At 39.6% G+C, this 16,602-nt stretch overlaps 1 protein-coding gene across 2 annotated transcripts in view; it reads right to left on the reverse strand.

Moving 5' to 3' along the window:
* The window catches only part of LOC108712291 (leucine-rich repeat transmembrane neuronal protein 4), a 387,768-nt gene that overhangs the window by 15,643 nt on the left and 355,523 nt on the right, over window positions 1-16,602 (reverse strand). Inside the window, exon 3 of one of the 2 annotated variants that reach the window (XM_041588150.1) lies at window positions 8,927-9,005. The exons of the other annotated variant lie outside the window; for it this stretch is intronic. Within the exon in view, the coding sequence (XP_041444084.1) occupies window positions 8,961-9,005 (45 nt within the window). The 3' untranslated portion in view covers window positions 8,927-8,960. The remainder of the gene's footprint in view (window positions 1-8,926; window positions 9,006-16,602) is intronic. 2 annotated transcript variants of the gene reach the window in all.

A 16,602-nucleotide genomic window follows, 5' to 3' on the forward strand; every position in this document is an offset into this window, starting at 1 on the left:
GCCATGTAAGGGTTTCTACCTGGCCAGTAAAAATTATATAAAGGTATGGCATCTGTTATCCAGAACAGATATTTTCATAATTTGGATCTTCATACCTTAAGTCTACTAGAAAATCATGTAGACATTAAATAAACCCAAAAGGCTGGTTTTGCTTTCAATAAGGATTAATTATATCTTAGCTGGGATCAAGTACAAGGTATTGTTTTATTGTTAAATAGAAAAAGAGTCGGAATTGGGTGGGATAGAGTCAAGAGTGGGTGGGTGGGTTAGGGTCGGGAATGGGTGGGTGGTTTTAGGGTTGGGAATGGGTGGGTTAGGATTGGGAGTGGGTGGGTTAGGCTCGGGAGTGGGTGGGTTAGGGTCGGACACAGATTAACTTTTGGTCAACCCGTCACATCACTAATGCAGATATCTGCTGGGACTTTCTCCATGTACAGTGGGTATAAATATATACAGTAGTATTCCTCTATCTACATAGATGAAAGATAACAATATTTAAAGCAATATGGCCTCAATCCATAAGTCTACATGCAAATATGCTTGTCTGGACCGAGCCTTCCTTCATAGACCTCTAGTGGTAAGGTCTATTAGTGTGGCATAATCAATCTACAGTATTTATTTTTTGTCAACTAAATAAAACGCAGGCAGTTTTTTTCCTTCCGTCTGGTTCTGCGCAGGTTAATTAAGATGCCACAGGGGAGGTTTGTGGCTGCAAAGATAATAATTTATAGCGCATAGTAATTGGCCCTAATTGGGTGGATTAGTGGTCCCATGAGCTTATTATGTATTGTTCAGAGTGACCAGTAAATTACACGCTAATGGTTTGTGGTCTGGAGCTTTTATCGGAGGATTTTGTTTACATTCATTATGGAAAGGTTCATGAACTGTATTTAATTAAATCAACGAAAAGCAGTCCTGGCCGTATCCGTCATATGAGGAGATTCTTATGCAGCCGGGGCTGTTATGAGATGACCATGGCAGCAGCCTCTCCTAGAGATGCCAAACTGATTGCAAGGTTACATGGGTTTGATAGCAGTCACTGATTCGGGAGAGTTAGAACCAGTCAGTGACTCAGCAGAGACATATTTAGAAATTACTGGCCCCCAAAGCAAAATCTTGCTTATAACTTATCTTATAACTCCTGGGCCCCTCAGCAGTTTCTGCATCTGCTTTCTCTATAGTAACCCTGCCAGTTGCCAATGCTGTACTGGGAGATGAAAATTTTCTTGTTTGGAAGTCGTTGACCCTAACACTATGCTGTGAATTGGGAAGCAAAGCCACTCATGACAATATAGACTCAATGATTGGGTTATTTATAGGGTCACTCATTTTTTAATACAATTTTCCTATTGAATTTGTCTTGGTATAGGTTTGTAACTAATTACCAGTTGTAGCTGGCCATTTTTAAATAAAAGATACATTTTGGTGGCACATTTTGAAAGGGTTAGAAAAGAAGAAATGCCAGAATGAGAAAGCACATCAACACATGACATATTACGTACAGCCCTGTGAAGCCCTTTTCTTTCTCACCATTTAGGTTCACTTTACTGGTTCTGCGAAGTTCACGAACATCCAGTTCTGGAATAATATTCCATATTACTCAGTTTAACCAGCTTCAGATGGTTAAACTGTAGCAATAATCAATCAACAGTTTCCTTCCATCAGTTATCATTTGCAGAGGTAGTGTAATTAATATGGAGCTATGATCTACAGATCAACACAATGTTGAATGTTCATATCACCAATTGGTTTCCTGGTCAAGACTAAAAGCTAAAGTTATTACATGAACTCAACTGAGATTTTCTGTTGACCCAACAGTGACCAAACAAAGCTATGGTGAAGAAAGGGTACTGCTGGCTAGTGCAGTAGTCCTTTATAAGCACCACCATGTGCCAATACTTTCTTACTTGTGTAGGACTGGGGAGGCCCAAGGAGTGCCTTTGGCCATCCAGCAGGTCCACTGGATTCTGGGCTTAGCTATTGCTGCATATGAACATAAAAAGTGTTGCTGTCCAGCCACCTTGGGTCTAACATTTGCTCCCCTGAGTATTAATACTAATGGGAAGGAGGGTTATTTGTGTGATCTGTTACTTGTTCTGGCAGACCTGCAAGTAGCGGCCCTGTTTCCCAGACCTAGGAAAAAGATTATAGTTAAATATATGGAAAATATCTCACAAAACACCATTCTACTGCTCTCAGATATATATAATATTCTCATAAGGATTCTGGGCCACTCTACATACACATGCTGGTGACTGATAGGCAGTAATTATAAAAGAGTGGTGATTACCTGAAATTAGATTTTCTGTCATAGAAAGAAGGTTTTTGACTGTGCTACCCTCAAAGTAAATTATTCTCTACCTCGCTTCTAGCATTGTAATCATAGCACTGATAAGTCTGTGCAATTCCTGTTCCATTAAAGGATAACTATGCTGTTTGCTATTTTTTACTGGGGTTTATTTTCTTATGGAGCAAAGACATTGGGGCAAATTTACTAAAGTGGCCGGCGCTAGCAAAATATTTGCCAAAATAACAATCCACAGGGACATCGCCAATTAACTAATACACGTAGAGGACTATTCGCTAGTGAAAGGTGAAAGTATGTGCCCTTTTGCCAGGCAATTTTTGCTCAGGTGAATGATCTCTTTTGTCTTCATTTATCTTCCCTGGACATTTTTAATAATAAGTGGAAACTTTAAAGGAGAACTAAACCCTAACAATTTATGTGGCTAAAAATACCATATTTTATATACTGAACTTATTGTATCAGCCTAATGTTTCAGCTTGTCAATAGCAGCAATGATCCAGGACTTCAGACTTGTGACAGGGGGTCACCATCTTGGAAAGTGTCTGAGACACACATGATGGGCTCTGAGCAGCTGTTGAGAAGCTAAGCTTAGGAGTTGTCGCAAATTATCAAGCAGAAAATGAGGTTGGCCTGTAATATAAGCTGATGCTACAGGGATGATTTTTAAAAATATGATGCTAGTTGCACTGGTTTCTGTGCTGCCGTGCAGTAATTATCTGTATTAATTACTAATCAGTAAGTGAGTGGGTCCCTAAGCTCAGTAAGTGACAGCAGCACAGAGCATGTGCAGTGAATCAGCAGAAAAGAAGATGGGGAGCTACTGGGGCATCTTTGGAGACACATATCTTCCCTGCTAAAGGGCTGTCGTTGCCTGGGACTGGTACAGAAGCACAAAACATAATGTACAACATTTCTAGTCTACTTCTTCGTGCTGACGAATTTTCACTGGTGACACTTTGCCAGTGTTCGTCTGCTGAGACATAACTTTTGATGAATTTTGATGAATAAGCTTATGTGCTGCGAATTAACGCCTGACGAAATGTTGGTGAAAATTTGCCCTTTAGTAAATTTCCGCCATTGTGTGCACCGAATTCATCTTCACTGTCTTTGTTTAATACTAACTATGGGGTAATGAGTCACTAGGCCACAAGTCAATGTTGTACATGTTACACGTTATTAATATTATGCTTTATTTACATAATGCCGACATGTTAATGCAGAACCTTTACAGAGATTGTACATTCATTATTCAAATTAGGCTGCAACCCAGTGGAACTCGCTGGCCCTGCGTTTATGCTATAGGGTTTTAGAAAAATATGGGTTGAGGTAATGTGGGACTGGGGAAATGCAAGGGGCAAGAGGGGTAACAGGTTCTTACTGGAATCTCTTTTCTCCAGCCTCTGCTACATAATTACTCCAATGCCCATCACAAAACATACACAGTCATTCTCACTGTGTCTTGCACAAATGGGAAACAATCATAAGGATACTGGTCCTCCTAATGATTCAATTTGCATTGGTGGTCAAATCTGGTTAGGATCCATTAATTTCCACGATATAAAAAATATGCTCTGAATCTCCATTACTCAGAAGATAATATAATACTCTTGGCCAAAGAACCCTATCAAGTAAATGCCTTTTAAAAGGATCTGTTTTCAGATGTGAAGTAATCCTGACCACAAAACAGCAAAGGAACTGAGGCCAATTTATGCATATATCCTATCTATATTCGGCCAAAAGAAGGAGCATTTCATGCACTACCCGTGTTGTTATCTTCCGTAGCCCAGGATCATGACAAGATAAAGAAAACAGACCACAGAGCCCGTTAACATCTAATGAGGGCAGGAGGAGATTCTTGTGCACAACCTGCAAACCAAGATAAAAAGAAAAACAAGAAACGTGCGTTTCGCCTGCTCACATCTAATCTGAAACTTAAGCCGGCTGTATCCTCAGACTAAAGAAAGATGATTCTTTTCTGATTTGGCTAGATTAAATGGAGGAAAGGCTAAGTGGAACAGACAAGTTGGCTCAGCCATTGTAGCAGAATTAATTCTGTATTAATATGATCCTGATTCATTTCATTGCTTGGCCCTGTCTACGACACATGGACATGAGGTGTCAAGCAAAATGGACTCTGGGCTTGATGTAGGAGACAGGAGGTGCTAAAATGTGCATTTTCGAGGCATAAGTGTGAAGGCTAGCAGGCAGAACAAAAACAAAAAGACAAAGGAATACACAGCAGATTTGATATATGAAGCACAATCATGCAAAAGAAGAAATTACATTTTTACACTTTTTGAAAAACCTGTCCTATTGACTTGTGCTTGTACAGTGGAATACTTATTGAGCATCATTTTACATTAATCAAAAGAGGTGTTTGTGCCATGGAGAAGTTCATTTACAGCTCTTTACAACGAGCCCCCCCCCCCCGAGTTTTTATGTACCTTTTCCATCCTTTTAGTTTTTTTATAGTAGAATATAAACCACAAACCTTTATCCCAATAAAACATTAGGTTCTTATAACTGCTGTTTTTCCTGAAAGCACCCCATTGGTCAGTGTTTTGGGTATGTCATAGCCTATGATAATGTACCAGCAGAAACAAAACTAATAAGGCTTCTTTGGACATGCTTTTGGGGTTAACTTAACTTTGGCCTCTAGCTCTGGAGCTACTAGTAGCAGGTACTTTATGTGGCTACAAAATACCCTGCAATAGACAATACTGAGAATTGCCTCTGCTAAAATACACCAAGGGAGTTGTTAATTAAATTCCAAATGAACAAAAACTCAAAAAATTTAAGTTTTTTTTTACTAGAAAACACAAATTTTTAGAGGAAAAAACTAAAAAAATTTCTAAATGTATTATACCCCAAGGCTGCTAAAAGTCTGAATATGAAAATGCTCCATCTCCAACCTGTCGAAGTCAATGGCAAAGGTCCCATTTCAAATTTGAAGAGCTAAAAATTTTAGCATTTCAGGCAGAAAACCTTAAAATTTTAGGGTTTTTTTAGCAAAAAAAAATCTTTTTTATTGAGATTATGAGAAAAATTCGGATTTTAGTAATTAACCCCTGTAGTGTCTTATTAAAGCCAATTATTACTATTGTCTATTTTGTAGCCATGACAAGTAGCTGCTTCTAGTTTCTCTGTGTGTCATTGCCCCTAGTTTCTGAACTGGAATAAGCCTAATGTAATCATTGAAAATATTATTATAAAGGCATTTAAGTTCAGTTCTCAGCACTATTCAATATATTATATAATGATTTATAGGTTATAATGATATTAAATAAAAATGCGTTATTAAACACAACTACTTGTTTTACAGCTAAGGATGTATATTTAAAATGATGAATATGACATTATTTATTATTTTTTCGTTCATAGATCTAGTCTCGAAACAATCATCATTGCTTTTTTATTTGATGTATTAAATCAAAGGGCGACTAAGTTGGGGCCCACCTGGATTTATACCAGGGTTCTGGTGGGCCAGGCCAACCCTTTGTTTAAATAAAGACTTGTCTGAATTAAAAAAAAACATATTATGGTACATGCAAGGGAGCAGGTAAATGCTGAAACTGCCCAGATGCTAGTGATATGCATTATTATTATGATCATGTGAATATTTAAGGATGTTACAGATTTTCCCTAGTACCATGGAAAACTAGGCAAAAACCAGAAGTCCAGTTACAATATCTATAGCTGGATGAAATAATAGCACTGTTGAAAAGAAGATGAGACAGCAATAGCTAATGTAAGAACAGACAGTAGAGAGATCTATAGAGGGCAAGTTTAAGCATAATGACTGAAGACAGCGCACATCAGAGGCTATAGCAACAGAAATTATGGCTGCTTCCTTTAGATCTAAAGATAAAAAGGTGGTGTCAATGATTAAAGATGAAAAAGGAACAAAAAGATCATTCATGATGGATCAGAACTTCATGTTCTCCATTTCTTGTTAGCAATGATACAGGATTAGGGTTATTGAACTAATTGATAACAACAGCCAGACAGAAGCTAGTGTCAGCCCCACCAAGAAGATGCTTGTTCTTCACAATAGACCTTTTATCTCATTCTTTTATTAATCTGTGCATTTAAGATAATAAGAAAGTTTCAGAAACTATTTGGTCGTGTGCTTTTGTGCATTGTTGCCCTTACAAACTTTCTAAAATTCAGCAGTGTGCTTGTCCAGGAATGGTGAGTGGACAATCATAAGATTGGATTGAAGCTGAAGCCTAAAAAAGGAAAAAGCCAGCTGGGATCTGCTTAGCCTTAAAATATTTTTTTAAATGAATCAAAAGATTCCTGTGGATAAATCTCCCTTCAGTATGGACCCATCTAAATCTGAGATATTGACATTTAAACATAACACATCATCCCCTGACAAAGATGTTAACTGTCCAAGCTTTAAAGAGCCTCCTGGTTGCATTGACATCTCTGTTACATGTGAAGATGAAGCAAACTTCTAGACCTTTGGCTCAGATTTCTCACCATCCTACCAACTAATTCTAAATAATTTGATTACTATCCCACCCTTTTCTGTTCTAGTTAATTCTGTGCCACATTGTGCCAACATCTATATCCTTACTCCTGAACATATTTCTTGAGCAAGTTCTTTTGAATTACTTCCTATATATTTTTTTAACGGATATCTTTATTATGGATCTTTTTCAGAAGGTTCTTGAATCACTTTACCATTTCCAATAAGTAACCTAATGTAAAGTGATTCAAGCTAACTTGGGATGCAGTGTTCTTCTTCCGCCATGCAAAGCGCTTTTTGTTATGACCAAATCACTAGATTTTTGTCTTATCAGTCCAAAGCACTTTAATCCAAAATGGCTGTGGATTGTCTAAATGAGCTTTTGCATACAACAAGCGACTTTTTGTGGAGTGAGTGCAGAAAGGGCTTCTTCTCTCATCACCTAGCCATACAGATGTTCTTTGTGCAAATTGTGCTGAATTGTAGAACAATGTACAGATACACCATCTGCAGCAAGATGTTCTTGCAGGTCTTTGGAAGAGATCTTTGGGTGATCTTGTCTGTAACCATTCTTGCAATTCTCCGCATATGCTGCTCCTGTATTTTTCTGGCCCTGCTAGACCTGGGTTTTACAGCAACTGTGCCTGTGGCCTTCCATTTCCTAATTACATTCCTTACAGTTGAAACTGACAGTTTAAACCTCCGAGATAGCTTTTTTCCCCCCTAAACCATGAACTGAACAATCTTTGTTTTTCAGATCTTTTGAGAGTTGCTTTGACTCTTCAGAGGAGAGTCATACAGAAGCACAGCTTGCAATTGGCCACCTTAAGTACATGTACCTTTTCTCATGATTGGACACACCTGCCTATGAAGTTCAAGGTTTAACAAGCTAATCCAACCAGTAATCAGTATTGAGCAGTTACATGCATTCAAATTAGCAAAATTGCAAGGGTACAGCCAGTTTTTCACATTTGATTTATTTCAAACAACTGAATACAGCTTCACTAAAAATATTCATTCAGAAAACACCCCAGTATTCAGATGTTCCTGGGAAATGAAAGACATACCACTGTTATTTTTGTTGTTGAAAGTGGAGTAAATTATTATGCAGGCTGACAGGGGTTCTCAAACTTTTTCATATGACTGTATGGGGCAGATTTATCAAGGGTCGAATTTAAAAAAACCCTCAAATTCAACCCTCGAAGTAAAACCCTTTGAATTTGAATATCAAATTCAAAGGATTTTAGAGCAAAAGCTTCGATCGTACTTTCGAATAAAAATTGTTCAAATCGAATGATTCAAATGATTTTAAGCGATAGATCGAAGGATTTTTATTCGACCAAAAAAAGCTTAGAAAAGTGCTGGGGAAGGTCCCCATAGGCTAACATTGGACTTCGGTAGGTTTAAAGTGGCAAAGCATGAAGTCGAAGTTTTTTTAAAGAGACAGTACTTCGATTATCGAATGGTCGAATAGTCTAACGATTTTTACTTCGAATCGTTCGAATCATTAGATTCGATCGAATTTGACCAATTCGATGGTCGAAGTACCAAAAAAATTACTTATATTATATATGAATATTTTTCAATTCAAATTATTCACTCGATCTTATTAAATCTGCCCCTATATGTGCGTGTGTTTTTGGCATGCTTATCAATTGTTTTTCAATTTTCTTGGCTCTTATTTTTAAAAACAGCACAAAATTGTTCATATTGTTGTATGCATTGATGATGATGATGTCACTAAGACAATGCGCATACAGTATGAAATAGCATACCCTCAGCTCGATTGATATGGATATTTCAGACATAACAGTTACTGACTAGGGAAGAGACCAGATATAATAAGGAAAAGTTTTCCTAATTCAGCTGTTCATTTCTTAATCATTCATCCATTTGCCAGTTCTTAGCCAAAACATGGACTAATACTGAAGGTGATGCATAAAAAGACAGTCTAACACATAATTTTCCAGCATTTAATGAATACATTGTTAAAGGAGCATGGGGTATCTGGTTTGGTAACAGTAGGGTCAATGCCTTGATTTGAGTCTACTAACTCTTATTTGCTTAAAGTCAGGGTGAAAAGGAGGCATGCTTGCTTGTAATTATCAGGTGTCAACTAATGGAAAAACTGAAATAGCTCTCACCTCCTAGGCATGTGGCCTCAGCTCAGGGTTTGGGTCAGCAAAGGGAAGCTTGCACTGTGGACACCTGACTGTATCTGGCCTGTGGACAGAAAACAGGGGCTTCAGAATACCATCCAGTCTGTCATTCATAAGCATTGATGCCAACTTAACATGCAGGACCTTCATCATAACACTGTGCTGAGGCAGACAAAGGGCAAGAGGGGACATGGAAAGGCATGCATTGACATTTTGGACCAACAAAGCTTACATGTCATGTTTAATCACAATATGAAAGTTTGAGAGAGAGAGAGTACTTTTTTGAAGGATGAGGTGTGTGACCAATTTAATGTCTGATGAACAGGATGGACACTAAATATGTTTCATATAGAGGAACTTAACACATTTTGTTGCTGTTTTGAGTTTGTTTTGATAACAATCAATCAGGTTGTTCATGTTTTAACATTCTGTTTGGTTTACCACCCAGGGTGTCCAGTTTGGTCAATCAAAACTTGTCAGGTATTGCTGGGATTCGAGCCAGGGACCTTTGGGTTTCTGGCTTGATATCTTAACCATTTGGCCAGCCTGTAGGGTTGCTCGCTATATGTTACCTGACCTCTGAAGTCCCAGCCCAGCTGCTGCTGATTAGTTGCAATTAGCGAGTCAGGGCTGACTCTGCCCTATTTAAGGTCAGCCCTCCAAATACACCTTGCCAGAGCATTGTTTCCCAGACTAGCAGTGTGGCATTGTCCCTAGCTAAGGGTTTCAGCTTTAGCCTCCTTGCCTTGTTCTGTCCTAACTTGAACCCTTCCTCCTTATCCTTCCTTGTTCTGTTCCTGTCTGGTCTTTCCCTCCCAGTTTTGCTCCAGTTCTACCTTTCACATTGCCTTAAACTATTTCAGCCTTGACCTTGACTTGACCCCTGCCTTGCCTGTTCCTGATTTCTTCTTCCTGTTCCACCTTGTACCTTTCCCTGACTTCCACTTGTACTGACCTTGCCTCGCCTGTTCCTGATTCTTGCTACCTGACCCTGCCTTGTCCCTTGTACCCCCTTATCATACTCTGCATCTTGCTCTCCTGCTCTCCAGTCCTCTCTTGCTATCCTGCTCTCCAGTCCTCTATCTTCACCCTGCCTAGTCCAGTCTTGATCTTCGCACTCTCCATCCTGTTCTGCTCTGCACCTGATCCAGTCTGACACTTCGCCCTCATCAACCTGTTCCTGCCTTCCCTTTACATGTTCCCTAGGCACATACAGCTCCTGCCTCAAGGACTTGCCCTTCCTCCATCAGTCTTCACAGCGCCCCCTACCTAATCCTTGAAAAACCTTACTGGACTATTTGTCTGTTGCCATTTTGTAATCAATAGATTTGGAATATTTGAACCCTAGGAATGGAACTAAAGACTGCAAGTAGGATTCTGATCCGCTTGCTTTTGGCTTATATGAGCCCTGTTGCATCGGCACAGGCATTATATGCCATACACTCTACATATCACACTAAAAAAAACCTGAACTGAAAGCTAGTACAGCTATCAAATAAGGAAAGAAAATAGTCATCACTATTTTACATCAGTAATTGCAGATCATCACCATGGACATAACAGTACTATAGGACTGCCAACTGGCTGGCATGTTAGCACACTGATAAGTACAAATGGGACTGATCCTTGATATAAAAAGTTTGGTATTTGGCGCAACACGAGATTCAGAGCCTATGTTTTCCAAAATCTACTGTACAGTGCTTTGGAACTTGTCTTATGAATAAACTGTAACAATATTTACTGCCCCTTAAATTAGAGCACAACTTGTGTTGCCGCTAATGATGAGAGAAAGCATCTCTGATAGAGAAAGTGCCGCTGGCTGTCACTTCCCGGGCTGATGAGTCCCCAGCAGACGTATCACTGGCTGAGGTGACCCCAGGGGTTGCTATTCCATATTAGTCACTCGCAGAGGAAGTGACAGACGAGAGAAATCATCTCTTTATTTTAGCAGCACTCTTGGGGAGGTTACAGGCATTAAGCTCCGGTGCTAATGGGCTCTGGTACTGAATGCCTCTCTGGGGGTATTTACAGAGACAAAAGTAGTTTGATAAAAGAGGGAACTGGAAATGATTTATCTTTATAATGATTTGCTATTATTTTCCATCTCAGTCATAAGAGTATGTTCAATATTGCATGGGATACACATGCCCACTTTATGCATTGCCCTGGGACAGCTTACAACAGTCCCTGTTAGGGGTACTTTTAATTTTATTTATATTTTAACAAATGTTGGACAAAACCCTCTGCTTTCAGTATAGGCCATTTATAAACCAGTGCACCAATGGTTTGCGCCTTTTTTTTTGTTTTTACAGTGTTGAACATGATGGTCATGTGTCTTTTTTTCAACTGCAAATACAGTACTATAAAGTATAAGTAGTATTATTTTTGTACTACTGTTCATATGAATACAATTTTCCAGCCAGAGCAAGTCCCTGCCCAATCTGATTTTGAAGCTTTACTTCCCAGGGAGATTAAATTATTTGCCTTGGGCGCTGACAAAGGGATCAAACCCAAGCCGGTCTGCATCAGAGTTCGACAGCTTAGGGCAGAGACAGACGAGGAGATTCGAGGAGATTAAGTCGCCCAACGACAAATTGACTCTTCTTTGGGCGAATAATCTTTCCGAGCTGCACTCGGAGAGCTTCATTTTCAGAAGTCGCCCAAAGTTGCCTCACGATTTAGATTCTAGCCGGGGAGGTAGTTCGGGGAGATTAGTCGCCCGAAAAAGAGGTGATTTGTCGCCGAGCAACTTATAGTTACATAGTTAGTTACATAGTTAAACCAGGTTGAAAAAAGACAAAGTCCATCAGATTCAACCTCTCCAAATGAAAACCCAGCATCCATACACACACCCCTCCCTACTCTCACATAAATTATATATACCCATATCTATACTAACTAACTAACTATTCTAATCTCCCCGAATCTTCTCGTCTGTCTCTGCCTTTAATCATTGAACCCCCATGCACTTTTTTTTATAATAAACCAATGTTCCCTCATTGAGGGGATCTGCATTGGTGCAAGGGGGGACATGCATTAAACTTGGAACTATTGATTGAAATTAAGCAGGAACTGACTGTATATTGTTTTCTAATATCTCAAATTGAGAGACTTTCACTGGGAGTTTATGTTGGGGCTGAGGTCCAGACAAAATGCCATCGAAGTTGACCAGCGGTTGACTCTAGCAATCATTAAGAAGGGAAAATGAATTCTCTTGTCCAGACTCCAGTTGGATAACAATCTACATCCTTGAGTTTCCCATAATTCAGCATAATTGTCAGATTGGTATTCTGGACAGGCTCCAGGCCAGGCTTGCATGAAGCATGAATTAGTTGCCTTTATCTTTACAGAATGGAGTCAGAAAATGTAACTATGGGCACCGCTTGTTGGATAAAGAAGACTTGCTCTCTGCGTCACCTTGGAGATGGGCAGCCGAGGGGACTGTGCGTGCCACCTACCTTGGCACCCTTTGCCCTGCGCTCATGAATAATTCACTTGCGATATGCTGATCGTGCATAATTGGACACTCATTTATACCCAAGAGGAATTCTGTTTATAATTAGTCTCTGCTTGTGTATAATTTTCCAAACCGAAAATCTAAGCAAAAGCGTAGAGCCAATGACTCGCACGTCACTCAAAATCAGATTCATTCTTTGCTCTGTGGGAGCGACTTTTTCACTGCCAGAGGTAGGTGCAATATGGGACAGCAGATAAGAGACACGTGCCACAATATAGGTCCTATTTTAAATCCTTTCAATTCCTCAGTCCTGTATTTTTGAGTGGGAGAGGCATAAGTCAATCATCAAAATATGATTTTTTTTTGTAACTATGGTGATTAATTAACCCCACAAACATTTATTTTACATGAATTTCTATTCTGGCCACTTTTAACCCATCCCACAGCCACAGTCCCTTCCCAGAGACTATTATCCCACTGTTACTATAGGCACCATCTCTCCCTACTATACCTGCTATCCCACAGTCACACTCCCTTCCCAGAGACTATTATCCCACTGTTACTATAGACACCATCTCTCCCTACTATACCTGCTATCCCACAGTCACACTCCCTTCCCAGAGACTATTATCCCACTGTTACTATAGGCACCATCTCTCCCTACTATACCTGCTATCCCACAGTCACACTCCCATCCCAGAGACTATTATCCACTGTTACTATAGGCACCATCTCTCCCTACTATACCTGCTATCCCACAGTTACACTCCCTTCCCAGAGACTATTATCCCACCATTACTATATGCACCATCTCCTTACTATACCTGCTATCCCTCACTCACAGTCCCTTCCCACTGTTACTATAGGCACCATCTCTCCCTACTATACCTGCTATCCCACAGTCACACTCCCATCCCAGAGACTATTATCCCACTGTTACTATAGACACCATCTCTCCCTACTATACCTGCTATCCCACAGTCACACTCCCTTCCCAGAGACTATTATCCCACTGTTACTATAGACACCATCTCTCCCTACTATACCTGCTATCCCACAGTCACACTCCCATCCCAGAGACTATTATCCCACTGTTACTATAGACACCATCTCTCCCTACTATACCTGCTATCCCACAGTCACACTCCCTTCCCAGAGACTATTATCCCACCATTACTATAGGCGCCATCTCCTTACTATACCTGTTATCCCACAGTCACACTCCCTTCCCAGAGACTATTATCCCACTGTTACTATAGGCACCATCTCTCCCTACTATACCTGCTATCCCACAGTCACAGTCCCTTCCCAGAGACTATTATCCCACTGTTACTATAGACACCATCTCTCTCCCTACTATACCACCATTTTCCTCCAATTACCCAACTATACTGCAACTGCTATATCAAAATCTCTAGTATTATTATGCTGCATGCCCCATCTATGCATACATTTCTGTGCTGCCTCACACCTACAGCTGCAGCTCTGTAAGTCCCAGGCCAGTCACCCCTGCTTTATCCCACTTAAAGGAAAACTATACCCCCAAAATGAATACTTAAGCAACAGATAGTTTATATCAAATTGAATGACATATTAAAGAATCTTACCAAACTGGAATATATATTTACATAAATATTGACCATTTACATCTCTTGCCTTGAACCACCATTTCGTGACTCTATCTGTGCTGCCTCAGAGATCACCTGACCAGAAATACTACAACACTAACTGTAACAGGAAGAAGTGAGGAAGCAAAAGGCAGAACTCTGTCTGTTAATTGGCTCATGTGACCTTACATGTGGTTTGTATGTGTGCACAGTGAATCATACGATCTCAGGGGGCGGCCCTTATTTTTTAAAATGGAAATTTTCTATTTATGATTACCCAATGGCACATACTACTAAAAAAGTATATTATTATGATAATGGTTCATTTACATGAAGCAGGGTTTTACACATGAGCTGTTTTACTCAGTATCTTTTAATAAAGACCTCCATTGTTTGGGGGGTATAGTTTTCCTTTAAAAACAGTTAACTTTCTTGTTCCATTCTCCAGGAATGATTGCTAGTTTGCTGCTACTGTAGGTATGGTTACATTCCTTCTTTCTAGCTTTTCTTTTAATTTTTACAAATTACAGTTTTTTTTTGCTTTTCCATTCTTACAGTTTTTTACTTGTTATAATAACTGTTGTTTTAATGATTTCCACGAATCTGTTCATTCTCAATATTGGGCGAGCGCTGGCAACATGTCTATTAGCGGCTGCGTTTATTGTAATACTTATTACCTTGCTAGCATCACATATGTTTATTTGATATGCCAAAGCACTGTGAATTTCTGCTCAATTTTAAGCTATGTCATTATCCTGTAAATGTTCTCTTAATGTAATGTACCTTTCTGATATGCAGCATACATACAGCGAAATCAGAACGCCACCACCCGAAATAGCTCACCACGGGGGAGGGAATAATACCACAAAAGAAGCATTTTATTTGAAAAGGCACCGTTTTCAAGTAATAATGGAGAATGGGTCATAAATTAAAGTCATTTTGCTTATTGTGAGCATGAGAATAATAATGGTACTTAAAACATCCCCTTGGTATTGGGTCCTGTTAATATCCATCCTATCCAATCATTGAGATCAAGAGAGATAATAAACCAGTCTGGGATATTTATAAATGTGATTCATCTTCATGCTAAATGTCAAACATTAAATCATTATAGCTCCAATGACAAAGACCCATTCTGGACAATCATTTCTACTCAAACTGGCTGGATTTGCCAATAACTAGGGATGCATGGAATCCACTATTTTGGATTCGGCTGAACCACAGAACCAAATCCAAATCCTAATTTGCATATGCAAATTAGGGGTGGGAAGGAGAAAACATTTTTTGCTTCCTTGTTTTATGACAAAAAGTCCCGTGATTTCCTTCCCAGTCCCTAATTTGCATATGCAATTTAGGATTCGGATTTGGTGTGGCCAGACAGAAGGGTTCAGCCAGGCAGAAGAATCCTGGCCGAATCCCGAACCAAATCTTAGATTCGGTGCATCCCTACAAATAACCCTCTACACATGTACTTTCCTAATTCTACCTGCACTTTTCAAAGCTAATTTGCAATAAGTAACACCCTGGGGAAAACTGCCCAGTCCTATTAAATAAGCCCCTTTGACTTGAAAGGCATTCTGTTGTGATTTTTTTATGGTATAGTTTTTTTTATTACTAAATTACACTGTGTACCTTGCACATAATTCATAATTTAAACCATTTAAAATGTTATTCTTCAACTTTTGGTCAAGTTTATTGCAATAAATAAATAAGAAAATAAATAAGAAAATAACCAAGCCAACCTCTCTCTGTATAATCAGGTTAAAAATGGTCATTTTCGGGCTTTAAACATGAATCTCTGTTTGTGGTTTGTGAACTAGATCAAGGCTGTGCAGATGTGACGTTTTTCCACCTTACCTTACAAAACTATTGTGCAAATTTTTGGCGACAGGGTAGCGTTGCTGCGCCAGTTATGCTTGGCTAGCATAGAGATGGCGAAAGCTTAATGTTTGAGATTGTTCAGCTTGACTTTACTGCAATATAACGTGGAAGATCCATCTTAAACTTGCTTTGATTAAGGTACAGAAAAAACAAAGCCCAGTGCCGACTCCAGCCAAGGATGTCTGCTACTAACAAGTGTTTCTTACAACTGACCCGGCAATGGGGAATGTAACTGTAATAACTTACCCTGGTGGGGTTCGTGGGGGTTGGCAGGGACGCCCGTCGCGCATGCCGGTTCCTATGGGCGCACACGTCCCTTCTTAATGGTGCAGTGACGCTTTAAAATTAACTTCAGTGCTGTGTTCTTTGCCTGTTATAGCTTTCCTCATTGTAAATTCCTGGGAGCTATTCTGTATCCTGTTTCTGATCTGATTCGTGTTTTGACCCCTGCCTGTCTTGATTCTGCTATCTTCTGTGATTCTGACCCCTTGCCTGGTAAACCGACTATTCTACTCTCTGTAATCTGACCCGTTACTGTCTTGACTTTTCTTGATTGATCTCCTGGTTTGACCCTTGCCTGCCTGACTCTGCTTGTACTCTGCCTGCATTGACCCGGCCTGATCCAACTACTCTTCTGTCTATGCCTTGTACCATGACTGTCTGCCCAAAAGACTTTGCATTACTGTAGTGCCACTTTGCTCGTTTAGAACCCTTCG

This window comes from Xenopus laevis, chromosome 3S (assembly GCF_017654675.1).
Source record: "Xenopus laevis strain J_2021 chromosome 3S, Xenopus_laevis_v10.1, whole genome shotgun sequence".
Classification (NCBI taxonomy): domain Eukaryota; kingdom Metazoa; phylum Chordata; class Amphibia; order Anura; family Pipidae; genus Xenopus; species Xenopus laevis.